Source organism: Urocampus carinirostris, chromosome 12 (genome assembly GCF_059441175.1).
Source record: "Urocampus carinirostris isolate Australia breed hairy pipefish chromosome 12, RoL_Ucar_1.0, whole genome shotgun sequence".
Lineage (NCBI taxonomy): Eukaryota > Metazoa > Chordata > Actinopteri > Syngnathiformes > Syngnathidae > Urocampus > Urocampus carinirostris.
In genome coordinates, this window is record NC_142360.1 from 12598191 (window position 1) to 12626042 (window position 27852).

A 27852-nucleotide genomic window follows, 5' to 3' on the forward strand; every position below is an offset into this window, starting at 1 on the left:
TCATCTAGACCCAGATATAAAAACGAAACATGGCGAGTAAGAATAGCTATTCCGCAACACTTTATATTGACACCCACCGAATAAAAAATCACAAACTGAGCTCGGAGATGATGTGGTGACCTGTTAAAGAGAAATTCTATATTGGAGCCAAACCGAAATCGCTTTAAGTCTTTTATTAAAGCAAAAAGTTCTGGAACACGTTCAGTCAACAGGAAATGACAGTGACACAAACAACACGGAACTTTCTCACCCATCTTATTTCAAATTGAAAAAGAAACGTCCCGTTACAAAAGAACTTTCCTTTCCCGACAATCGTCTTCCATGTCGCGGCGCGTGCATGCCGATTGGCCAGTCAGCAGGGCGTAGCCACGCCCAGTAGGCCGTCTTTCAAATAGACCGGCAAACTCCGATCGACGTGAGCCAATTCGCCAAAAGTCTCTCAAAGCTCGTTCGTCTCGCATCAACGTTCTCCATATGGCGATTATTTTGTTTCCGTTTATTAACACTGTACACGTCCGATGTACATCGACAAACACGCATTCGCCCCACACGCGTACAACACGTCAAGAAGGCATCAAATAAATAAATAAATTACACGCTTAAAAAAAAGGTTTTTAAAAAAAAAACAAAAAAACATCTCGAGTCGGTCAGCTTCTCGAACCTTGGAAATCATTTGTTGAAACGATTGAGTTTGGGTTGAATACACTGGCACTTTGAAATGTGATGACCTGCATTTCAAGATGCCAGCGTACTATCAAACTACAGTGACGTGCGGTAAGGTTCGTGTCCGGTGAGGCACAGTCAGATTTACAAATAAATGAACCTCCATCCTATTCATCATTTGATTGACAGAGTAAGAAAGCAATATATAAACTGGAGCATATGAAACAAGTTTAGCACCTCGGCACACAAGTTGGTCATGCTTTCGTCTCTCAAAATGAAACGGGACACAGAAAGCGGCCATGTCACTCGGGTCAGGGTGACACAACACACTCTTCTGTTTAACAGCAGGGCCCGGCAGCTTTCACTGGTTTACCCCTGCCGCATCATACAGGTGCCCTGCCCATCTCAATTTTCCCCTTCTTTTTAAATTTTCTTTGTTTTTGTATGTGTTTGCCTTGTTGTCGGTCACCCCTCTTGAGGGATATGACCAGGATAAATAGCATATTTAAAAAAAGGTTTATTCTCTTACAATAACTTGTAAACAAACTATGTGCTGCTCCTCTTGAATAAAAGCCTCAATAGATAGCTTATCCCGCCATAATGGGAAAAAGTACACAATGCAGTTGTTTCCCTTAGAATTTTGCGAGACCCTAGTAGGTGGACGGTCTGACAGGGTCCAGGGCCATGCTCCCTCCGAAGAAAATATATCAGTCTGGAGCATTTTTAGAGAATATCAAGTAGCTAGATCTATGACGAATACACTAGTTATGAAAGGCAACGACTCCGCAAACAAGCCAGACCCACTAAGAATAGTAAACGAAACAGAAGTGCAAAATGGACTGCTCTTTTGTCTATGAATGATGGTAACCAACCTCAGTCTTATCAATTGAGATTCCTATAGCCATTGACAGTGGCTCATTTATGCCCAGAATATTCTAAAATAAAACATTTTAGTTTAACTCATCTCCAGCAGTAATTGGACTATAAATAACTAGTGTTGTTCCGAGGCGGATGCCGTACTATTTTAAGAGAACGCATAGGCGTTGTGAAAGAATTCATCACTATTAAAGTCATCATGTTTAAAGCACGTTCACCTTTTGTAGACATTCGCCCAGACGGTCAGATGTCTGATTCAAACAAGAAGTTGTCTGTTTCGCACTTACTTTAGCGCAAGTGAAACTAGACTGACAATTAACGCAGCTGCGTCTGCAAACTCTGTAAATTTCCATTGTGACGTATTTTCGCTTGCTTACGGGTGGCGAGAGCACTTGGGCAGTTACAGTGAGCACGCACTTGGGTGAGTTGCTCTGCTGCCCCTCGCGAGTGACAACGAAAATCTTGGTTGATCTGAATTCACATGAATTACAGTCCTCGGGCTTGTCACTGTTGTTTTGAAGAAACCTCTCTGACAGGCGTATAAACAGACCATATGACCAGTATAAGTTTTAAATCTAATTCAATGTCATAATCATATCAGTGATTTGCAGTAGTGGGAATAACGTTACGTAACTGCATTTTTTTAAAAACTATGGGTCAATCTAACGCGTTATTTTTCTCCGCCGTTGCCGTTACGGTCAACAGAGGTGCGTTACTTTTAATAAATTGAGACAAGGCGTGTTGGCGTGGACGGGTGTTAAACTTCGTGCCACTCGCAAGTAAACCATAACAGAACTGTAAACATTAGGGGACACACCGTGCAAGCTCAGTAGCAATATGGGTAATGTACTTTTGATTGTATTTAGCGCATAACATCACGAATTGGAGAGTCACTTTATATTGTTTTACTGTTGACTTATATAATGTATTTAAAGTGCAGTTGCCTATTTCTACTTGACCAGTGTTTCAGGTTGTGAGAGTTGGATTTATTTATTTTTTGCAGTGTTAAAGGCACTTTATATTGTTGAACTGTTTACTTCTTATGTGTAGAAATACTTGAAATACAGTATCATATGTCTACCTGAACAGCTGTCTGACTAGAGATAGTGATTTATTCTATAGGGTGCAACTCACTTTATACGGTTTTACAGTTAATGTTTTTTTTAACAAAATACTTAAAGTACAGTAGCATATGTCTACTTGATCTGTTGTCTCAAGTTGCAAGAGTTAAGATTTCATTTATTAAACTCACTTCATATTGTTAACTGCTGATTGATATTTTATTGTATTGTTTACTGTTTATTTTTGCTGCACTTCAAGTGTAGGATGTTGTGACCGAGACACAAAGCATAAATACACACCAAGGCGTTTGCAAACATTTTTGTAATGAGAAATCGAAACGTTATTTTGATTAACTTAAAACACACATAATATATAAACATATATATATATATTTTTATAGTTTTGTTAATAAAAGTTTAAGAGACTGGCCGGCCCACCAGAATCTCCCTACGTATTGGCAACCCTATGAGAAAAACAATACTGGATGGCTTGACATGCTGTTTGCCTGCTAATACTATGACTTGTGCTATTTTTTTGGGTCTGAGGTGTCTGCCAAATCAGAATCCTTGATCTCACTATTGCCCTTTGTCATGAGGCAAGAGAATTGCGTGCCTCACTTTGCAGACACTCAGCACAGTAATACGTTACATATTTCAAGTATTAAGAATGTTCATAAAATAGTTTTAGCGGTTTTGAATTTTTTTTTAAGAAAGTGGGAAGTCAAAAGAAAAAAAAACCTGAACACTGGATATTCAGAACCATTTTATGTTTGATGACATTAGAGACACAGCCTCACCTGCCTCCCCGGACTGCACGTCACTGGTCGGATCCTGACAATGGAATCCAGCACAAAGACGACGGAAGAAGTGAGTGTCGGGTGTTAAACTCTACAACCCTTTAGTGCCTTTTCACACAGTCGGAAGAAAATGCCGGCTTGTCTTCACGTGTGAAATTGTCGGCACTTGCGGTGCTGCGTGAAAGAGGGGTGGGCTTCAGGCGATTCCCCACTTTTTTTTCTTGAGAAGCATAATTGTGTTAATTGGTGTGAAACGAGTAAACCCAAAGTCACATTCACAAAATCAGTGGCGAGACGGCAGGAAGTCACATGACCTGAAGGAAGTCACATGACTTGGCAGGGTCCAAAGGGGTTGGGGCTTCCTGGCCCTGGTCCTTGCAGCGGTTTGCTCTATAGCCTTCATGCCCAGTTTACGATCCATGACTAGTGCTAGATCTCACACCAGAAAGACAATTCATTCGGCACAGCCTAATCGGTCACTTCACTGAAGCACAAGAAAAGTGTATGTTTTGCTTAACAAGAAACTCAAATAGCTCTCTATAAGTTAAAGGTGGTGTCTCTACCTTCAAAAAAATCTACTTGCTGACACCATCATCTGGCTGCAATCATCATCACAACCTCTGTCAAGCCCATTTTGTTGCGCGTGCAAGTATGTCAAATTCCTAGATGCGCTAGAATAAACTTTTCCTTTTTCAAGTTTTGGGTTGACATTAGAGCCTGTATTTGAAAGAGTCACTTTCTTACTTTCACCATTTTCATCCTGGAAGAAAGTAAAACCGTGACCATGCGTTGTTAAATTATTCTTCTCCTGCCTGCTTTCTCCAGTGTAATGCGCTCCGTGGCTGGAACACTGAGGGTAAAAGTAAGATAAAATCAGATAGGTGCAGTGGGAATAAATATATATATATATATATATATATATATATATATATATATATATATATATATATATATATATATATATATAAAGGCTCTTTGAACTCAGGTGGGCATTGTTAACACATACTTAATAAAGAAAATATTTAATTTTTAAACTTTTTGAGCGACCCCTTTAAATTTAGAAGTTTGAAACCGATGGTGTTGTCAATTGTGTATTTTTACTGGTGTGGCAGTGAATTAGTTTTATCAGATATTCAAAACATTCTTTTCAGGCGCAATAATTATTTGTTGTATATTCTGCAGGCCGCAGACAAATGATCAGCAGGCTGTAAACGATCCCTTGAACATAGTTTTAACACCGCCTAGTCAAATGGCCCTAAAAATTAACCACTACAAGTCATCAATGTTTTTCTGCTGTGCAATAAAATATCGAAAGTCATTCACGTTGTAATTTCAAAAGAGCAAAACCCAACAAATGTGCTGCTAAACCACCAAATCCTTGGTCTCACTATCGCCCTCTGCCATGAGGCAAGAGAATTGCATGCCTCACTCTGCATCTGCTGAGCACAGTAATGCGTTAAATACTAATTGTATTAATAACATTCACAATATGTCAAAACTCAGTGATTTTGAATGACTGAATAAATATAACCACTTAATATCTTTTTCATTTTATATTTCCAAGATGACGAGTGAGGCACAGCCTCACCTGCCTCCCCTAAACGTCCCTGTAACTAATCCTACTATTGCACAGAATTGTCTTCCTAGTGAGGAGCATACCAGCGCATGGACATGACAAATGTGAGAAAATACTGAAAGGGCTTTCTGTAAAGGCACGCGGAGTACCGCAGGAAGGTGTGGGTCACGGGCTATTTTCTTGACCTTTTTTTCTCTAGTAGGTGGAACGAGGTTATAGGATGGTGTCCATGAAACTGGTGTCCAGCGTGTGTATGAGGAGCCTGATGAAGGACATTTCCTTGCGCGTGTTCTCAAAGATGATGCGCGGGTCGTCCGACTGGCAGCGGAGGCAGTTGGGCGCCATCACCATGGCCAGGTTATTCACGTCCATCTTGGTCACCGACACGTTGGGCGGCTGCGCAAACACCTGTGAGACGAAAATGTACCCCATTCTTCGTCTTTTAATATTTTCTTTTTAGAAATTGCTTCATTATCATTAAAGGGACTGATGTTTATTCCGTTTTAATATTAGAAAGTTCGCAGGATTCCAGTTCATTATTTAGGAATATTACTGCGCACGGATTTTTGTCGTTTTGACTATTATTCATTGACATCATTGTCGCTATCAGCCAATCATATTGCTATTCTTTGATAACCACACCCTTTAGGGCAGGTCTGTCAAACCCATTTTAACTCGGGGCCACACGATAGACAAAACATTCCCTTGGGGGCGGGACTAGTAGATTAGAGAGAAATAAAAAAGAGAAAGATAAAAGAGAAAGATAGGGAGAGAAAAAGAGTGAGGGACAAGGAAAGAGTGAGAGAAAGAAATAGTACAGCATCTTTGTAAGAGGCAATTGGCTTTGGCAACATCAACTGGACATAGTTCAACATGCAGAGCGTTGTCTTGCGGGCCGGATTCAATCCCCTTAGCGGGCCTGGTCTGGCCCGTGGGCCGCCTGTTTGGCACCCTTCCTTTGGGGCAATCTGCTTTAGTACGCAATCCAGGATATATAGTAAAAAGGAAAGGGCTCTAGGGAGGGCCTTCAGAACAGGTTGGACTTTCTTATCTGAAGACTTATTTCTTTGACCTCCTTGCAGGTTCAAAATTCGTTGATGTCTTCTCTCCTTGTGTTGAGTGTCTATTAAACTTTAAACTTATCAGGGACAGTGTGTAATACTTGACCACTAAATATCGCTGTGCAACCAAAAAGGAGTGCTACAAAGAACGAGGAACAAACCTCGGATACTCCAAGAGACCTTCTCATTATCTGCCCAGCCTTTTAAAAGTTGCTTCTTTGAATTTGGGGTACCCTTAGCAGCAAGATGGCAGACAATTATGTCAGCTAACTCTAGGTAAGCCTCATGTTATGTAAAATAAATAAGAATTCCTTGTCCTATACGTAATGCACATTTATATGATAGTTCAGGTATAGTTAGTTGCTTACCATTCAAATACTTGTTTTTGTTTTTTTATGAATTAGGTATTTTTACCAGTAGGGAGTACTAATGTACAATTTTAAAATGTTTTTGAGTTGATGTGCAAATTTTGCCTTACAAATTTCATTAATTGTTTTCCCTTACTTTGATGTCATTTTAATAAAAAACAATTTTCACTTTTCAAAACATCATTCTCATTATGAGAAAAAGTAAGACAGAAATAATTTAAGTATTTTGTACTGTTATTTTGATTTTTTTTTTTTTTTCCAATTAAAAAAATGCACGCTTGTATGTATTTTTTCCTATTTTTCCTAACTCAATTTTGTTTTTCATAATAAAAAAATTAACCTCTAGGAGTCGCAAAATAATTATTTTTAAAGTACATAAAAGTCATTTATTATTATTTATTTTTAAAACTTAACTTTTGTAAAATCATTTTTGTGAATATCACATTCAAATTTTAACAAAAAGTAATGATAATTTACACTACATTTTACTCAATCGTCTAGGGATCAACAAGTCGCAGGTTCGATGTTATATGTCGAAGTGTCCTTGGGCAAGACATCAATCCCTGATACCCCTGACGCTGCTATTGGTTAGTTAGTGTGTAAAAGGAAAAGTGTGAAGCACATTGTAAATCGCTTTGGGAGGTCTTCAGTGACTTGAAAAGTGCTATAAATGCAGACCATTTTAGTACTTATTTATACTCAATGTAAGTGCATAATTGCAATAAAATGCTTTATTCGGTAACTATTTCTGAAGGAATCAAGTTAATATGTTTGAGACTAGATTTCCTAATCGTTATATTCTAGGATTAATTTTCTTCTACTTTCTTGTTTTTTTTTTTATAAATGGCATCCTTGCTCTTACTGTAGTGTAATTTCATGCGACCTATAGTCCTTATGCATGAAAATATATATAATTAGGGGATATTTGAGGGTGCGGCTTATAGTCTGGAAAATTCGGTATTTCCCATTCTTTGAAATCACTTGGTCACAAAAATCCCATTGTAAAGTTTCGACAGTTTCCTGTTGTTGCTCTGCCCAGTTCATACTTTCTTTTTCTTTTTAATTGTTTGCTGCCTGTGAGTGCGCTGTTACCTGCAGGAAGCGTATGAGGTAGCATAGCACCAGTTTGTTGATGTGCGGCAGTCCCAGCACCACCTGGACGGCAGCCTCAGCGTTGTCGTAGTTCTTGATGCACTCGTCGTAGAACTCGTGCGGGATGAGCGGTTCCTCTAGCTCACGGTACCAGAACTTCAGCAGTGATGCTGTTTGTGTGTGCAAAATGGTTACACTCAGTCCAAAACTCATCAAGTACAACATAGGTGAAAGTGACCTGGAATGTGAGGGTCTTCCAGTCCCGTGGGGATCTTCCACTGGTCCACTTGGAGCTTTAGAGCGTTTACTTCGTCAATGTCTCCCGGGACTCTGGACACACAAGCACAAGTTTCATTTTTAATGTGGGGAAAAGAGCTCAGAGTCTTTCCTGGATTCTAGCAACTGGTATCAAGTCCTGGTTGAAATATACTCAGGTTCTCCAAAAACTTCATGCCATGCTTCACTTTATAAATATAGAGAGTGAAGGAGGTCAGATTTTTCTTCCTTCGCCTGTTTGTTTAACATCCAAGTTGAGACGTGAGGGGTAAAGCAAATGTTGGAGTGAAGCAGTTCTGTTGAGATTTTAATAAATGAAAACAAATAAACAGAATATTCTGGGCTTGTGAGTACAGATCAAGGCTGTCATGGTTTCACAAGTGCACCTTCAAAATGTCTGACTTTCATTTATATACCTCAGGGGCAGAATACGACAGTCTATGACAAAAGCGAAACATAAGTCAATGGAATATTCGCTAAATCTTTACACCAGTCTTTTGTCCATACTGAATCCTGAAAGTGGTTTGATAAGACATAAAAAAATTAAAGGAATTGTAGGTTGCCACTAAATTAATAAATTAGGGAAAAATAATTTTCAATTTAAAGACATTATTTCAAATGATCAGCAAAGAATATCATTTTTTGCAGAGGGAAGAGGATTCTATGTACTGATGCTATCCGTAAGCAGGGTTGGGTAGGGTTACTTTAACTTGATTACTTTCAATTACTTTTGGATTACTCCAATACCAAATATGCTAATAAAAGACAAAAGAAACTAAATATGAATAAAATTACTAAATTTTGTGCAGGCTTGGGGAGTAACGGAATACATGGAACGGCAAAAATGATGTTGGCAAGCTGTTTGAATTTGTTTTCATTTTGTTTCTGTCACATTTTATGTTAGTTTTGCCGGAGATCAAAGAGATCAAAGCCAGGAGAGAAAGCTTGCCACGTGTTATGAGTCATAATTTTTTTCATATTTAGTTTCTTTTGTCTTTTATTAGCATATTTGGTATTGGGGTAATCCAAAAGTAATTGAAAGTAATCAAGTTAAAGTAACCCTACCCAACCCTGTCCAAAAGTCGTATTGGTATGGATGACTACTCAAAATATGGGGATTGTATCGGACTGAAAAAGTTTGGTATTGACTATCTTAAATAATTGAGATTCTCAACACCCCAAGATGTTATTCTTTATTTTTCAAAGTAAGAAAATAATTCAGATTTCAGGCCAAATTAACTAATGTTTTAAGTTTTCTGTGGCCTCAAAAACTGACAGATTTCTTTCAAAGTTTTCAGGTGTCGCTGTTCCATGTTGTTTGAAAGATTGAAAACTGGCATTTCTGAGGCAGACCCTGAAGAAAGTCGGACTGTGTCTTCGTCCGTGTATTAAACTCAACACCCAAAATGAGAGATGAGCGCTGGAGGAGCAATTAAGTCAACGTTTTTAAGAATATTAAAAAAAACAGAATATTCTGGGCTTGTAAGTACAGAACAACAGTGTTATGGTTTCACAAGTGCACCTTCAAAATGAATGACTTTGATTTATATACCTTAGGGGTAGAATACGACAGTCTATGACAAAAACGAAACCTAAATCAGTGGAAAATTTCCCAAAAGCCAGCTTTACACCAGTCAAGACTGGATCCTGAAGGTGGTTTGATAAGACTCAAACAAAGCCTCCCTCCCACTAGAGCACCACTTAGAACAATGTGGCCTTTATAAAGACTAAATTAGAGGATACAAAGACGTCAAGTAAGCAGAACAAGAAGTGAAAAAGTAAATAACCCCATTCAAATGCATGTGTAATCATAAGGCGGTTTTATTACAACTAAATAAATGAATAAAAGGGTTATAGGTTCAAACTCATGCAACAATAATTTTATATATATATATATATATATATATATATATATATATATATATATATATATATATATATATAAATTATTTTTAACGATTTATTTGTGCGATATAGCAGCAAAAAAAAGTATTTGAACACCCGAGAAAATGAATGTTAATATTTGGTACAGTAGCCTTTGTTTGCTATTACCGAGGTCAAACGTTTCCTGTAGTTCTTCACCAGGTTTGCACACACTGCAGGAGGGATCTTGTCCTACTCCTCCACACAGATCTTCTCTAGATCAGCCAGGTTTCTGGGCTGTCGCTCAGAAACATGGAGTTTGAGCTCCCTCCAAAGATTTTCGATTGGGTTCGGGTCTGGAAACTGGCTGGACCATGCTAGAACCTTGATATGCCTCTTATGGAGCCACTCCTTGGTTTTCGTGGCTGTGTACTTCGGGTCGCTGTCGTGTTGGAAGACCCAGCCGCGACCCAATGCTCTGACTGAAGGAAGGAGGTTGTTCCCCCAAATCTCACGATACTGTACACGGCCACAGTCATCATCTCTTTAATGCAGTGCACTCGTCCTGTCCCATGTGCAGAAAAACAGCCCCAAAGCACCCAATGCTTCACAGTAGGGATGGTGTCCTTCGGATTTACCCTTCATTCTTCTTCCCTCAAACACGCTTAGTAAAAATATGACCAAAAAGTTCTATTTTGTTCTCATGTGACCACAAAACTTTCACCCATGACTCTTCTGTATCATCCAAATGATCATATGCAAACTTGACATGAGCTGGTTTAACAGGGGAACCTTTCGTGCCATGCATGATTTCAAACCATGACGTCTTAGTGTATTACATACAGTAACTTTGGAAACGGTGGTCCCAGCTCTTTTCAGGTCATTGACCAACTCCTGTCGTGTAGTTCCGGGCTGATTCCTCACCTTTCTTAGAGTCATTGGTACCCCACGAGGTGATTTCTTGCGTGGGGCTCCACTTCGAGATTGACCGTCATGTTTAGCTTCTTCCATTTTCTAATGATTCCTTCAACTGTGGACCTTTTTTCACTAAGCTGCTTGGCAATTGCTACATAGCCATTTCCAGCCTTGTGGAGGTGTACAATTTTGTATCTGGTGCCTTTGGACAGCTGTTTTCTCTTCGCCGTGTTAAAAGTTAAAGTCTTACTGATTGTATGGGGTGGACAGGTGTCTTCATGCAGCTTAGGACTTCAAACAGGTGCATCTGGTTCAGAATGATACAGTGCAGGTGGACTTCTAATGGGCGGACTAACTGGTCTTTCAGGATCAGAACTCTAGATGATACACAGGTGTTCAAATACTCATTTGCAGCTGTATCACATAAATAAATTGTTAAAAAAATCATGCATCGTGATTTCTGGATTTTTCTTTTTAGTTTCTCTCTCACAGTGGACATGCACCTACGATGAAAATTTCAGACCTCTTGATGATTTCTAAGCTAGGGAATTACCAAAATGGCAGGGTGTTCAAATACATATTTTCTTCACTGTATAATACATATATATATATATATATACATATATATATATATATACATATATATATATATATATATATATATATATATATATATATATATATATATATATATATATATATATATATATATATATATATATATATATATATATATATGAGCAGTGCCACATTCCAAAAATGCAAAAGAAAAGGCCCTTTCTGACCTGAAGATGCCTTCCGTCTGGTCCCCGTTGAGTCCCAGGACCTCCTCAGACAGGCGGGTCTGAACCCAGGGCAGCTGGTGGTCCGGATAACGCTCCCTTTGCAGGGCCATGACCTCCTCCAGGGAAGAGCCAAACATGGATGGGCTGAAAATGGCGTTGCGGGCATGTTGGATCTCCTCCAAGCAGGGCTTCTGAAGGCCCTGATAACCAGTATGGACATGCATGATTTAAATTACTCTGGAGCAGACTGGATGGGATCAGATCGCACGGAGGTGTACCTTTTTAGCGCCGGTCAGTGCCGCCTTGGTGAGTTTCCTGAAGCAATGTTTAGCGTAGCTGCTTATAGCCACTCCTGTGGAGAATAATACACATGATGATATACATAGAAGAAACTCAAAATAAAAGAAATTCGAGATGTGAGATGTTTATCTAGCTAAAATCTTGCCTGACACACGATATAAAATCCAAATTATGAGAATTTCCAGACGCTACCACTAGAGAACACTCAATACCGCTCACCGCCAGGATCATTTGGCGCTTGCTTTTACTGCCATAAAAAACCTGATCCTGCGCATTTGTGTTGTGTGTGTGTGTTTTATAAATCACATGTCATCTCTTTCTTGGCTCTTTTTATGACCCTAGCCATGAGTTCTGGAAGAGGTAATGGTAAGGTGTTTTTTTTAGAAAAAGACAATTCTCTTGATTGAAATGAAGCAGGAAATAATAGATAAACATAATGTTGTGTGAGAGATCTAGTAAAGCAGTACAATCGGTCATCATCTTCCATTCTTTCGGGATTGCCATTCAAGCTATAAAACTGTCAAAAGGGGTGACTGTTCTTTCCAAATTGAAAACCAACAAGACGCTAAGGAGAGACTTCTGTTGTTGTGGATACCCGAAAAGGTGCTGGCGAGCGATAACCTGAGAAGGCCAATCCTAATTTGTTAATGTCTTATTCATCTTAATACTGTATATTTATGTCCAATTACTATTTGTATGTGTTTTACTGATCAGGGAGCTGTGTTTTAAAGCTATTTACGGGGTTCCCACAGTTTAAGTTAAATTCAAGACTATTTGAATGCCTTTGGGAATCAAATTTAAGATTACGTTGACAAAAAAAACACAGACAATTGAAATAAACAAAACAAAAAAACACAAATACGTTTGTCAAGACGGACAGTTCTTATTAAATTGACCCTTTCCCATGGTCCAAGGTAAACGTCTCAGTCCGGAGTTGCTATGTGTATGTGGGTAAGACTCTGAAAGGCCCGACTAAAACCACATCACCGATTTGATAGTTCCGTCATTGTAGTCATGCGATGTTGCCACGAAAGCACACACAATACGATTTTATGTTTTTAGTTTAAACAAATACAAATCTTATTTATATGTTCACATTTTTGGAAAGTTGAATTTAAGACATTATAATGCCAATTAAGGCCTTATTTTTGGAATAATGATTTCCATGCCTTTTAAGGCTTTTCAAATCCACTGTATCCATGTACTGAGGGTTAAAGTGATTTTTGGAAGCCTGGGAATGGACTAATTGGTTTTCAGTTATTTCTTTTGTGGAAAATTCGTTTGAAATACAAGCTTGATCCGCGGACGAATTTATCTATGTGTGTGAATGTGTGTATGTATGTATGTATGTATGTATGTATGTATGTATGTATGTACAGACGCTCCTCTATTTACGACCATTTGACTTAATGGTAATAACGGTAGATACGAACATTTTTTTCGGGATGTCGAAAAATGTCCTGACATTGCTGTATGTTAGATTTTGTAGTGTGTGCACCTTTTTCGTATGTAGAGGACATTACTGTAGTGCTTCTTTCCGCCGCTACCGGCGTGTTGTGGCGCTCTGAGATGTTACCCAGCATCCACCCCGAAGAAGAAATCCGGCTTCTACTTCCTGGTTTGTGTGTAATCATAATAACGTGTACTGTATTGCTAGCGCGCTAAGAACTTTAACGTTTTTATTGTTTAATATCTCGTGTATCCATTCAATATGGTTGGTGTGAAGCTTAAAGTTGAGGCGAGCCTTTTCTTTTGAAACGAAAATTGAATAAGAAAGCTTGATGCGGTTGAGAAAATGGTCGGAACGCTTTTTTTCGTCCACTTTTAACCAAATTATAGAAAAGCTAGGGGGGCGGTATGCCGGCTGAGTGGTTTGTGTGTCCGCAGCACAGTTGTGAGGTCATGGGTTTAAATCCAGCTACAAGCCTTCCTATGTGGGGTTTGCATGTTCTCCCCATGTGTGTGGGTTTTCTCCGGGCACTCCAGTTTCCTCACACATTTCAAAGACATGCATGCCAGGTTAATTTGCTAGTTCAAATTGTCCCTAAGTGTGAATGGGCGAGTGAATGGTTGTCCCTGCGTGCCCTGGGACTGGCTGGCAACCAGTTCAGAGTGTCCACTGCCCGAGGACGGCTGCGATGGGCTCCACACCCCCGTGACCCTACTGAGGATGAGCGGTACAAATAATGGACGGATGGATAGAAAAGCTATGGAAGTAAAGGTTCTAGTGGCTAGTGCATACCCTTAGTGTCATTGAGGGGGTCCATGTGTCTGCAGATGTAGCCCTCCAGGTAGTTGTGGAAGCGCGGTGTGGGTGGAAAGAAGGCCAAGCAGATGGCCATCAATTCCCAACCACGCTCCAGGCTGTCATAGCGGAAGTTCTCGGTGGTCTGCCTGCACAATTGGATGTACAGCTCATCACGCAGGCCCTGGATGCTCCACCCGCGCACCACCACCTGAGCCACAAAAATCTTATATTATTGTGTTATATTCAAATATTGTGTATTACATTTTTTTTTTATCAAAACAATTTTGAAAAGTTATAAGTGGGGTGCATCTTTTGGTGTGTGCTTAAAAAGTTGAAAGTTACATATTTTCTCAATAAAGTGTGTGCTACACTGCCTAACTTAGTTCAAAGAGCCCTTATGGGTTTTTCCCACTGCACCTGTCTGCGTTTACTTTTAATCTTATCAAAGCTGTTCGGGGGGGCAAAAGGAGTGCTGGGGAGCGACATCATGCTCATTTCGGGGGTTTCTATGTTCATGGATGATGGTATTTTGAAACATTACAAAAGTAGAAATTAGCTGTTAAGGTAACGTTGGCAGTTGTGGCCAGTTTAGCTACCATCAAGCGATTATACACATAGTAGGAAAACGATAATTTAGAGAAAAATAATCCAGTTTTTCCAGATAGTTAACTGTTGTAACACTAACTATAAAACACATCCAGTCCCTGCAGTTACTTATGCATGATAACTTTTGATGCACCCACCAAGTATACCAAGTACTTTGTTTTTTCGGGAGGAAATATCCAATAAATGCCAGTGCTTAGTTCCAACCTGCCTTGCAACACACTCTGAATCCTGCGGGCTGCCTAAACTCATCCACAATTAAATAAACATAATTTTGTATAAATTCACAACACAATATTGGCTGTATATCCATCCAACTCAAAATTAAAGGGTTTTTATGGTAAAGACGCAATGACCAATTATGGAGCTTCACTCACCGTTTACCCCTGCAGAGGGCGCTGCTGTCTCTAAATTACGTACTGGAAGTCCTTTTTTAAGCCTCAACAGCATCAAAAGTTCTCATCTCATCTCATTAGCCTTACCGCTTATACTCATTAGGGTCGCGGGGGGGCTGGAGCCCATCCCAGCCATCTTCGGGCAGTGGGCAGGGGACATCCTGAACTGGTTGCCAGCCAATCGCAGGGCACACGGGTACAGACAACTCATTCGCTCATTCACACCTAGGGACAATTTGGACCGGCCAATTCACCTGAAATGCATGTTTTTGGAATGTGGGAGGAAACCGGAGTGCCCGGAGGAAACCCACGCAAGCACGGGGAGAACATACAAACTCCGGACAGAAAGTCTGGAGCTGGATTTGAACCCACGACAGGTTCCCATGACATGAACTGTGCCGCACAAGCGCTAACCACTGCGCCGCCGTGCTGCCCGCATCAAAAGTTAATAACAACTAATTTCACGATTAATAACATTATCGATATGGAATTTATGAAAAATGTTTTTAGAGTCAAAACATTTGAAAATATATTTAAATGTCACGAAATAACATAAGAGGTCAACAACCAATATCTATATATTATTATATATTTTTAACTTGAGCCTGTTTACAACCATTTAGTCTTTCATTTTCCAGTACGTTATAGTAACCAATTCAAGGGGTTTTTGGAGCTTATCAGCAGACTTTTGGGAAGTGGGTTTGGGGCCTGTTGCCAACCAGCCGCTAAAATTACACCAAGGAACTCTAAAATGAGAGGCAGACATGTTTACTAGTCAGCCACGGTGGCACCGAATTCACTTTTGAGAAATAAATGTATTGTTTGGGTTGTTTGATCGCCAGGGAAATTGAATTCAAAGTAATGCTGTGATAGTCTGCTTCATTATTTAGTCCACCGTTTTAAACTGCTATCTTAAAGCCGGGACATCGATCATGTAGCATTGATACGTAGCATCACGCTAAAGCGATTTCCCAAGGGCGAAGACGCATACAAGTTGGCAAAGCAGAGAATCAGCCCACCAACTTCAGGAACAATTTTGTATTTCATGGCATTGATTTTCTTTTTTTTACAGGCGTACCTCCAAAGCAACACAAAGAGGGTCCACTTTGCTGCGTCGATCTCCCATGTAGGTCTGGATGAGCTTGAAGATGTCCACCGCCTCCTTCTTGACACTGCGGTCTGACGTGACGATCATGGGTTTCTTGATGGGTTCGCTGCTCCACGCCAACATGTTGGCGATGGAAACCTTCCTCCTGAACAGACCCTGTAGATGAGCACACACCATCAAGACTTTTACTATCATTTTTCTTTGATAATTGCAGCATGACGAAGCAGGCCAGTAAACAATAAATTTGATAAGAGAGCGTCAAAGGTATCACATGAGAACCTGTGTGTGTTTGTTGAAGTGCTTGGACGCCCAGTTCTCGATGTCGGTCTCGGAGGACGGCTTCCTCAAGGTGAATTCTGGGAAAACGCCGCAGCTGGCGCTTGGCATCATGTTCCTGGCGTTACGACTGGCTTCAAACTGGGCGCAGGCTCCCAGGTCCTCTGACTGAGAAAAGAAGAAGGAAAAATTCAAGTGTCTGGGCAAAATCTTGAGGTGGGTAACTATAAATCCGCGGAGGCAACAAACCAAGCAGAAATAATTGGTCACTATTTGAGCTACTGTGTATCTGAGCTCAAGACAGATTTTCATGATTTTGACTGTTTACAAGTACTCTTATTCTTCACATCTGAATATACGCTTGTAATTAAGGGGAAAAAGAAGAAAAAAAAATATCCATGAGACAAAATTGTTTTAATCTAAATTTTTGTGTAATTATAATGAATCAGATGGAGATGGTAAATTATGATAAGATGTAAATCATTTTTGACATATCGTACTTGGTTTAAAGTAATTTGTCTATAGTCAAGTCAAGTCATGTGTATTTGTATAGCCCTTATTCACAAAGAGTCTCAAAGGGCTGCACAGACCACAGATTATTGCAAACCACAGACTATTATGACACCATCCCCTGATCTAAAACCAACATGAGGGCAAGGAAAAACACAAAAACCTCAACATGAGGAAAATGAAGAAACCTTGAGAAGGGACCGCACATGATTAATGTGAAAAAGGATTCGACTGTCAAGGGGACAGGACGAAGATAAGCTCAGTCTTTTTCCCGGCAGCCCATTTTTCTTTATTTATTTTTTTTAATTGTTATCAAAGTTTTAGATTTAGACTCATTTGTAACCCTGTATGCGATAGAAAGAAAACAAAACATTTCAAGCAAACATTGATTTTTATAAGTTTCTTTGGGACAATTTGTCCAAATTGTCTCTCAATCCCCAGAAGTAGACTTGCGGTACTGCAATGAAGCCAACAACCAGGCCACCACCTCTTTGACCTTTTGCTTGCTGGTAGGCGCTACAGGTGCCTTATTCATTGGATGCATGACCTACTAGTACATCCACTCTTCCACGAGTGGGGTCGAAAATTAGTGTTGAAACAAATGAAAATACAAATGGCATCACGTCATAAACATGTTTTATAAGGAATACCTGGAATATCACAATATTACAACAAGATATTGAAGAATAGCAACTGGTGGGGTCCTTTAAGACCCCACTTATGCATCCAAGAGTTAAAACAAGGACAGAGAAATTTTCTTCTTCAGGGCCATCACTACCCTAAACAAGCACGCAAGACTTTGAAAAACATGTCTTGCTAATTGTATTGAAAAATGGGTATTGTATAGAAAACTATGTATTCATGCCTTATCTATGGACATATTTGGTAATATTATCAGTGCTGAATGTTATTGTACTATATTTTCATTGCACTATTATTACAACGCACTTACTGTGTAACTTGGCCCAGTCACTATGCCCATATTGTAAGCATTTTCGCCTATTTATCCTGACGTTCTTTTCATCTTATTTTTTCTCTTTTGAGTCATTATTATGTGTTTATTCTAGAGTACCATGTCTTGACTTGTTGCAAACAATGTTCACCTTGTTATCAATGACAATAACAGCAATTCTATTCCATTCCATTCCTATTCTGTTATATTCTATTCTTAACCATGTTCACTACGTTGTTAACAATGATGATAAAGACAAATCGAATGTTTTTGTAATTCTACTGGAATATTTCAGAAAATATTAGGCCCCTTCTGCCCCCTCAAGATACCTGAGAGGGATGGAGGTACGTCTCAGGCGAGGCCAGGCTGGTCTGCATGGAGAGACTCTTCTCCAGCAGGGCCTGAGGGAACCCGAGGCGCTCGAAGGTGCTTCTCTTCCAGAGGTGACCATCACTTTGCGCCAAGGCCTCATCCTCGCTGAAGGCCCTCACCACGGGCCCCGGCAACGGGGGCGGGATGGCGCCGTCGCTCTCGTACCCGTCCTTGGATCCGGGAGTCACACCGCCACCACCCTGGTTCGAGTCCCAGCTGCTACGCTGCTTCATCACCTGCTGCGCCTCCCACGCCAGCCGGGCCTGTGCCAACATTGCCTCTGACGCCGTGCCCCCAAAGTCCCCGTCTGGGGCGCCGCAGCGGGCCAGCTCCTGGGGGAGCGACGGCTTACGGCTTTTGCGTTTGCGGTTCCCTCCGGGGGAGAAAGGCCCGGCGGATGACGTGGACAAAGAGTGAGTCTGGCTTGTCGACCACGATACGGAATCCTCGTAGAGTAACCTCTGCCCACCTTCGCCGCCGTCGCCGCTGTAGTCTAGCAGTAGGCGGGGGTCCCTGATCAGGGACTGGCTATGCTGCAATGTGTAGGAGCCCCCGTAGGAGCCGCCATAGCCGCCTGAGGTGCCGTAACGCAGGAGACGGTCGGCCGTCTTGAAGCGAGGGCTGGATGATGACTGTTCCACGTACACCAGCTGCTTGACATACTCCTTCCCCACCGGACTGTACTCCAGACTCTGCGTTTTCTCTGGACACTTTTGCCGGGTCAGAACCAGCTGGCCATAAGGGGACTGCTTGGGGGAGTGGTAAAGTGGCACGGACGTCTTTCGGGCAGGCGACTTCCCGCCACTGTAGTAATTGTCGGACAGGTGGATGTCGGAGGGGGGCTCCTCGTAAATAGGTGGCGGTTGGTACTCTGAAGGCGGCTCCTCATAAAGCGGGGGTTCGTAAGCGTAGCGCGGCGATGATGGTTGTGAGTCGGCTGAGGAACGCCGTTGTGGGCCGCCCAGCTCAGCCCGCTTCAGGAAGGGGGAATGCCGGCGTTCCTGGTAAGGGTTCTGGGAAGCGTCAGGTTCAGACGACGCAGGGTTGCCACCCCCGGAGGAGCGGCGGCTTCGTGTGGATGTGCCCCCACTCGACAGAGCCCCTGGGGTGGGTGGGTCACAAGGCGAGTAACCGTTGCCTTGGTGGGAGAGGAAACTGGGCTCGCGGTCCGTCACCTTGATCAGCATACGCTCCTTTGTGCCCGTGTTCCATCTGAACGGGGATGTCCTGAGGAAAGAGGAAACAAAAACAACAATGAGAGCATACAAAGAGCAAGGAGACACAAGAAAGACACTAGGGCTGCAACTAACGATTATTTTTATAGTCAAATATGGCCTCAACATATGGAATGTTGGGAGGAGGGCAGCAGACAGGAAAGACATACAGAGAGTAATCAACACAGCCCAAAAGCTCATCGGTTGCTCTCTGTCCAGTCTAGATGACATTGCTGGCCTGCAATACCGTAGCAGACCCAATAATATCATAAAAGACAATTCCCAGGCCAGCCACCATCTCTTTGACCTGTTGTCCTCTGGTACGCTCTACAGGTCCCTCAAAAGAAGGACAAATAGGCTTAGGGCCATTACAACCCCCAACGAATGCACAAAACTGTGAAACATATCTGGAGACAATTTTGGGTTTATTTCGCTTTTCCAGATAAAACTGTAAAAAACAAATCTACTAGTGCACGACACACACACACATACACACACACATATATATATATATATATATATATATTTATGTATATACATATATATGTATAAACACCCTGCTATTTTGCTATTTCTCCAACATAGAAATCATGGAGGGGTCTGAAATTTTCATCGTCAGTGCATGTCCACTGTGAGAGAGATGGAAAAAGAAAAATCCAGAGATCACAATGGATGATTTTTTTTAACAGTGTATTTATGTGATATAGCTGCAAATAAGTATTTGAACACCAGCTACAATTTGGACCCTGAAAGACCTGTTGGTCTGCCCATCAGAAGTCCACCTGCACTCCATGTATTATCCTGAATCAGATGCACCTGTTTGAGGTCCTTAGCTGCATAAAGACACCTGTCCACCCCATACAATCAGTAAGACTTTACCTTGTAACATGGTGAAGACCAAAGAGCTGTCCAAAGACGTAAGGGACAAAATTGTACACTTCCACAACGCTGGAAAGGGCTACGGAGCAATTGCCAAACAGCTTGGTGAAAAAAGGTCCACTGTTCGAGCAATCATTAGAAAATGGAAGAAGCTAAACATGACGGTCAATCTCAATCGGAGTGGAGCCCCGTGCAAGATATCACCTCATGGGGTCTCAATGATTCCAAGAAAGGTGAGGAATCAGCCCGGAACTACACGACAGGAGTTGGTCAATGACCTGAAACTCTTTTCAGGTCATTGACCACCATTTCCAAGGTTACTATGATACGCTAGGTCTGCTTTTTAAACTTAGTGGTAATAACCGCTGTATCCTGGCTAAAATGAGTGGTACGCTTGGTTGATGTTGACGCCATCATTTATGTATTTTTATGTTACCGCTTGAGACAGACACACTATTGCACACGAGAGACACTCAAAGGAGATCCTATTTGTGTGGAGATGCCTTTCTCTGTTCGAAAAATGTGTCAGGCCACAGTAAATGACAATTTAATTCATTGACGACTATTTCTTGTCGACAAAAATCATTGTTACAGCCCTAAGACACTCGGGTGAACTCTATCTAAAGAGTGAAAGGTTGGAAATCTTTAATTAAGCCGAGTTCACGTCCAAGCTTTAATCCTGCCGGTATTTCCTCTGGGATTCAAGCGGCTAGCCAACTCTTTTCTTTGGCATTCATCTTGTTCGTTCGAGACAACCCAACACCAGGAGAGGAGCAGAGTGTGAAATTGATTGGTCATCTGGCAATTTTGCACCCCGGAAGCAAGCAAGTGCTGAATGTTTGTTGAATGGCGTGGGAAAGTGACGACAAAGAAGAGAAGCCTTCAAAGAACTTTCCCATCGTTTGGCCGCAAAGGTTTCAGAGCTTCGGCAGGTCTTTGGGGAAACTGAACTTCCACTTTTTTTGTAAGCGTTCACATACAAGGGAAAAGCCCCACATTTTCTGGACGATAAGCCTCATTTCTATTCCACAGGTTTTAAACTTCCAGACTACGTAACAAAGTTACTGAATTATTTTACAAGCCTACGCTGGCTTTTGGCTGAGAAAAATAACATGACTTCGTAAGTTACTCCAGTGCTATATTTAGAATGTTTAAGGTTTATATAAGTATATTTAAGACTTGTATAAGTAACCTGTATTGTTTTGTACTTAAAAATAAACATTTCATAAAATAATATGCTCTATAAAGATAAATAAAATTGAGTTTAACTTATTTTGGAAGATGAGCTTCAAAAGGTCTTAATCCGTGTTAGAGAGTGGACGAAAAAAAAGCGATCCAACCCTTTTCTCAACCGCATCAAGCTTTCTTATTCCACTTTCTTTTCAAACGAAATGGCTTGCCTCTTTTAAACTTTTCACCAACCATATTGAATGGATGCACGAGATTTTAAACAATAAAAATGGTAAAGTTCTTGTGCTGGAGATATAATATATAACGTTTACACACGAACTAGGAAGAGGAAGTGGATTTCTTCTTCGGGGTGGATGCTGGGTGATCTCTCACAGAGCCACTCGCCGGTAGCGGCGGAAAGAAGCACTACAGTACTGTCCTGTACTTGTAAAAAGGTGCACAATACAAAATCTAACTTCGACATCCCGAAAAAAATGTTCGTATTTACCATTATTCATAAGTCGAATGGTTGTAAGTAGGGGAGCGTCTGTACTATTTTTCTACGAACGGGAACCGACAGAAGGCACTTTTGTCGAGAGGCGCGCGGTTCTGGCCCACCTAAAACGAAATGCATGCTTGTGGCCGCGATCCTTTATCCCCCGTCAACTATTAATAAGACCAGGAGCTGGCAGAGCGCATTTCTATTACCATTCCCGTTCAGGCCACTGAAACGTGCCACTGTGGCCCGCCTAAAATGATCTGCACGGATTAGGCCGCAATCCATAAACCTCAGTCAACTATTGCTGAGGTTGGGGGCAGAGATAGCAAATTTGTGTCATGCATTGCGGCTTTTTTTCTTTCTTTCTTCCTAAATGAACAGCACCTGTGTGGCTACCATCCATTATCCCCGGTCACCTATTGCTGAGCGCAGGTGTCGATAAGACACATTCTTTTAAATGTGGGACGGTCTGCTTTGTTGATTTTTGCATATCACAGTTGTTTTTGGTCCCCATGAACTGTGTGAAATGAGGGGTTACACAATACATATACAGTTCTAATATGAACACATTATGGACAAAATTGGAAGTACAAAGCTTTATTTATTGTAGTTAGGGTGGCAGTAATTTAGGAGGTAGGGAGCTCGTCTTGGGGCCGAGAGGTCGCAGGTTCAATTCCCTGCTTCTCCAAGTTAAAAGTTTGAAGTGTCCTTAGGCAAGACGCTGCACCCCTAATGCCCCCGATAAGCAGGTAGACGCTTTGCATGGCTGTCGCCGCTATCTGTGTGTGTGTGAATGGGTAAGTAGTGTGACGCACATTGTAAAGCGCTAAATAAATTCAGACTATTTACCATAATTACTATACCATTAAGTTATCTTGGAAACATTGAAATCGAGGACCAAACCCTTTTTACAGGCCCAACTATTTGCTTAAAAAAACCTTTATCCAGTACCTATAAACATTTATTTATTTACTTATTTATCTACCCAGCGCGGCCCGCGACTCAGTACGTCTGCTCACCTCTGCTACAAGTCCATACGGCTGCCAAGTAACATCCACTTTAGAGGGGGGTAAGAAACGATACTGGAGCAGAGCTTTCAGCCCCTTTTCCACCCAGCTCTGGAACTCCGTAATTCTGCGACCCTGCCCACTTTCAAATCCGGACTCAATACTCACCTCTTCAGACTTGCTTTTTCTTGATCGTCTGCTTCACATTCCGCCCCTTTTAAACTCGAACGTGTTTTATTTGCGATTTATTACTTGCTTGTTTTACTCTTGTTCTACTCCTCCTTTATTGTTTTGTACTACTATATGTACAGGGACCTTGGGTTTCCTGAAAGGCGCTTCGAAGTAAAATGTATCATTATCATTATTATTACATATCTACTGTGTGAAGCACTGTTTAGCCAATCAGAATGCAGAACACATTGCATGATGAAAATCCGTAAAGCAGCATGTCCTTGAAAGGTGGACCACGTTATAGCGAGAGATCACTATAAATATATACGCTGTTTAGTTTGGTAGCAAAAGACTGTTTGCCCAATTTTATGTTCAGCTTTTAAGATATCAGTGGAAAATGTTGATCATTAAGTTAACTTAACCCCTTTTGCTACCCTCCACTCACCGCTCAGCGTCTTCTTTTCCAGTCTGCTTGTCTGTCCCTTCCTGGTCCAGGGAGGACGAGGTGCTTCCCTCCCGGCTGACTCCGCTGTTCTTTCCGGGGCTGTTGTCAGCTGAAGCGGCCCCTTCTCCGCTGCCCCCAGTGGTGGAAACCACATGGCGCGGGCTAGCGGCATCCGTGTGTTGCTTGAGGGTCTGCAGCTTGGCCAGCGGGATGATGTCGCAACCCTGCGGCCGATGCCAGACTGTGCGCTGGGTGGAGGCGTTGTAGTAGTAGAAGCGCGAAGTGTTGGGGTCGAAGAGCTCCCACCACTGATTTTCGCCGGTACGCTTGATGCGCACGCCCGGCGGTGGGTCCCATACGCACTCGCCCGTCAAAAGGTTGGCGTACATGCGCTCGCGCGTGCGAGGTTCGATGATCTCCACCCATTCCAACCTGCCGACACACAGAGGGCCTCGGTCAGGTAAGAGTTATTAGCATGCTGTGCTATCCTCTGCATTGTTAACCATGGGAAGGTAAAGTCATTATTGAAAATGTGCATCAACATTTTCAACTATGTATGAAACGGGAATCGGACCCAGGTAGCGGTGGTGTGAGTGGGATTTTGTAAGGTTTATTGTTCTATATTCATTATCAATTATCCATTATCCGTTATCGGTCAAATCATAATAAGCTACAAAGCCAAGGGGCCGAGACACTTGCTCTCAGCCAAGAGGCTGAGTCAAGGTCCTAGCCACAGAGCCAAGCAGCAATCAGTGCGAATGCACCGTTCCCCGAGGTACTGCAATACCGGGCCGATTCGTGGAGTGGACAGAGCAAGCTCTTATTCCATCTCTCGATTGCAAAAATCCAACTTACAGCATTGGTGTATTTTGGGGATTCCAGAACGTGAAGCGGAACATCCTGAAGCCCACAATTGTAACTCCATAGGTAGTACACAAATTCAGAGTGGGGTTTTGGGGTTTTTAAGGGTTATTTTTCTATCTTCGTTATTCATTATCCATTATCCGTTATCGGTCAGTTCAGAATACGCTACAAAGCCTAGGAGCCGGGACACTTACTCTCAGCCAAAAGGCCAAGCTAAGGTCCTAGCCCTAAAGCCTTGCTACGATCATTGCGAATGCACCGTGCCCGGAGGTACTGCAATACCGGGCCGATGCAGACTGAATATGAAGTACACAGTCTAAAAACAACAGCCGTGCCGAACTCCAACCAGTGAACCACTAGTGATAAAGATGATAAATGAAAAGGCATGCGATTTTATCCCATTATCACACTATTTGTACTCACGGTACCAGAAACAAATGGTTGAGAATGGAAAAAAATGGGTAAAAATGAGATAAAATTGAATGTGTTTTCGAACGTTTTCTCCATCTCTGGGGGTCTTGTGATAAAGGTTGACCTCTCACCACCTCGACCAGGGTTTGACTCCCTTTGCATGCATTTTTTTTGTGATTGTGATCAGTGATGTTTTTCCATTGATCAATCATTCCACAAATATGGGCAAACATAGATACACTATGCATTTCTAATATCCACCGAATTTTGCGGGTTATAAAGCCTTTTTAAATTTCGGGCCAATTTGGGGTTTTTAAATGTGCTTTATAGTCCAGATAATACGGTACATAACGTTTATCAAGAAACACTCCCCACTCGCTTGTCTGTAAATCGTTTATTTTTGATTTTTCATTTGTTACACTGTTGGTCAAAAGATACCATTACATTGTTTGTGCTAATTGCACTAGTCAAGTGAAGTCAAGGGCAGCACGGCAGTGGTTAGCGCGTGTGCGGCACAGTTCTGAAATCATGAGATCGAACCTTCCTGTGTGGAGTTTGCATGTTCTCCCCGTGCTTGCGTGGGTTTCCACCGGGCTCTCCGGTTTCCTCCCACATTCCAAAAACATGCGTTTCAGGTTAATTGGCCGGTCCAAATTGTCTCTAGGTGTGTACGAGCGAGTGAGTTGTCTGTCTCTGTGTGCCCTGCGACTGGCTGGCAACCAGTTCAGGATGTCTCCTGCCCACTGCCTGAAGATAGCTGGGATGGGCTCCAGCACCCCCGCGACCCTACTGAGGATAAGCGGATGGATGGAAGTGAAGTCAAATCATATTTCTTTGTATAGCTCCTTAATCGCAGAGTCTCAAAGGGCTGCACAGACCACCGTTACAACATTAATAACGGTTACTCATAAGTGTAATCTGATTGTTGCTGTTTTTAATATTGGACACCTGCTAAGGATAGTTTGTTATTTTGTCGATCAATAACTGTCTACATCATTGTCTCTTTCGGCCAATCATGTCGCTGTTCTTTGTTTACCACACCCTTTAAGTCAAAAACTGCTTTTTGTAACATAGAAATTTTAATAAAGAAAAGGGCTCAGGGAGGGACCTTTGGAACAGATTGGAATTTTCTTATCATATTTGATTGTCTACTACAAACGAATCAGTTACAAATATGAAATGCTGTTCAATTCTACTCTACGGCTACACAAATAATGGAGTAAAAATAGTTAAACTTGTTGCATATTTTTTATATGCAATTGACATTGCCGTAAATGACCAGCATTACCATCAACATAATGCTTCACCTTAAAAATGTTTTTTTTTCTAAGTAGCTGATTGTAGACTGCAAGAGTGTGCTCAGAAGGTGGAAAAGCGAGTTGAAAAAAAATCGAAAATGGGGATAGAGTGCCTCGTTGTGGAATAGAAAATATTCTATGAAAAAGGATAAGTGTGAAATAATCTAAAAAAATGAAAGTTATTCAAATAGAATCCATTATTCCCTTGCATTTTGAGAGCTAGCATTATTTATTCACACAACTGTTGTGGTTTCACTGAGGTTCAGGAGGAGTCAAGCTATTCCTGTGACACATTTCTTTTTCAATACTGATAAGTCAGGAGATGAGAGAAATCTTGGCTGCATTTCAACACTCCATTTGGAATGAGGACCATTTTGCCAGCTCTCTGTGTGAAAGTGGCAAAGTTCCAAACTGTGTGTAGTGTTTTGACTGGCGTGTTACATAACAAAGACGTTTTTGAACAATTTCCTTGAAATATCTAACCCAACCCAATGAAATATATATATATATATATATATATATATATATATATATATATATATACAGTGGCTTGCGAAACTATTTGGCCCCCTTGAACTTTGTGATGTTTTGCCACATTTCAGACTTCAAGCATAAAGATATAAAACTGTAATTTCTTGTGAAGAATTAACAATAAGTGGGACACAATCATGAAGTGGAAGACACTTTATTGGATCCTTTAAACTTTTTTACGAAACGAAAAAGTGGGTGTGCAAAATGATTCAGCCCCATGGAGTTAATACTTTGTAGCGCCACCTTTTGCTGCGATTACAGCTGCAAGTCGCTTGGGGTATGTCAGTTTTGCACATGGAGAAACTGATATTTTTGCCCATCCCTCCTTGCAAAACAGCTCGAGCTCAGTGAGGTTGGATGGAAGGCGTTTGTGAACAGCAGTTGTCAGTTCTTACCACAGATACTCAATTGGATTGGGGTCTGGACTTTGACTTGGCCATTCTAACACCTTGATATGGTTTTGGGTGAAGCATTCTATTGTAGCTTTTGCTTTATGTTTTGGATCATTGTCTTGTTGGAAGACAAATCTCCGTCCCAGTCTCAGGTCTTTTGCGCACTCCATCGGGTTTTCTTCCATAATTTGGCTGCATCCATCTTCCCATCAATTTTAACCATCTTCCATGTCCCTGCTGAAGTAAAACATGCCCAAACCATGATGCTGCCACCACCATGTTTGACTGTGGGGATGGTGCGTTAAGGGTGAAGAGCTGTGTTGCTTTTACGCCAAACATAACGTCTAGCATTGTTGCCAAAAAGTTCGATTTCTGTCTCATCTGACCAGAGCACCTTCTTCCACATGTTTGGTGTGTCTCCCAGGTGGCTTGTGGCAAACTTTAAACTACACTTTTCATGGATATCTTTAAGAAATGGCTTCCTTATTGCCACTCTTCCATAAAGGCCAGATTTGTGCAGTATACAACTGATATGGACAGATTCTCCCACCTCAGCTCTAGACCTCTGCAGTTCATCCAGAGTGATCATGGGCCTCTTGGCTAAATCTCTGATCAGTTTTCTCCTTGTACGAGCTGAAAGTTAAGAGGGACGGCCCGATCTTGGTAGATTTGCAGTGGTCTGATACTCCTTCCATTTCAATATTATTGCTTGCACAGTGCTCCTTGGGATGTTTAAAGCTTGGGAAATCTTTTTGTATCCAAATCCATCTTTAAACTTCTCCAAAACAGTATCTCGGACCTGCTTGGTGTGTTCCTTGTTCTTCATGACGCGCTCTGCGCTCTAAACAGACCTCTGAGACTATAACAGTGCAGA

At 41.5% G+C, this 27852-nt stretch overlaps 1 protein-coding gene across 1 annotated transcript in view; it reads right to left on the minus strand.

Moving 5' to 3' along the window:
• Positions 1-2187: 2187 nt before the first annotated feature.
• Positions 2188-27852, minus strand: part of arhgap39 (Rho GTPase activating protein 39) — a 51241-nt gene continuing 25576 nt past the window's right edge. The window contains exons 2-11 of the mRNA XM_088349717.1: positions 23483-23914; positions 18055-19324; positions 16267-16431; positions 15958-16143; positions 13876-14089; positions 11612-11685; positions 11334-11533; positions 7733-7824; positions 7495-7664; positions 2188-5381 (exon numbers count right to left, since the gene is read on the minus strand). Of these exons, the coding sequence (XP_088205843.1) occupies positions 5187-5381; positions 7495-7664; positions 7733-7824; positions 11334-11533; positions 11612-11685; positions 13876-14089; positions 15958-16143; positions 16267-16431; positions 18055-19324; positions 23483-23914 (2998 nt within the window). The 3' untranslated portion in view covers positions 2188-5186. The remainder of the gene's footprint in view (positions 5382-7494; positions 7665-7732; positions 7825-11333; positions 11534-11611; positions 11686-13875; positions 14090-15957; positions 16144-16266; positions 16432-18054; positions 19325-23482; positions 23915-27852) is intronic.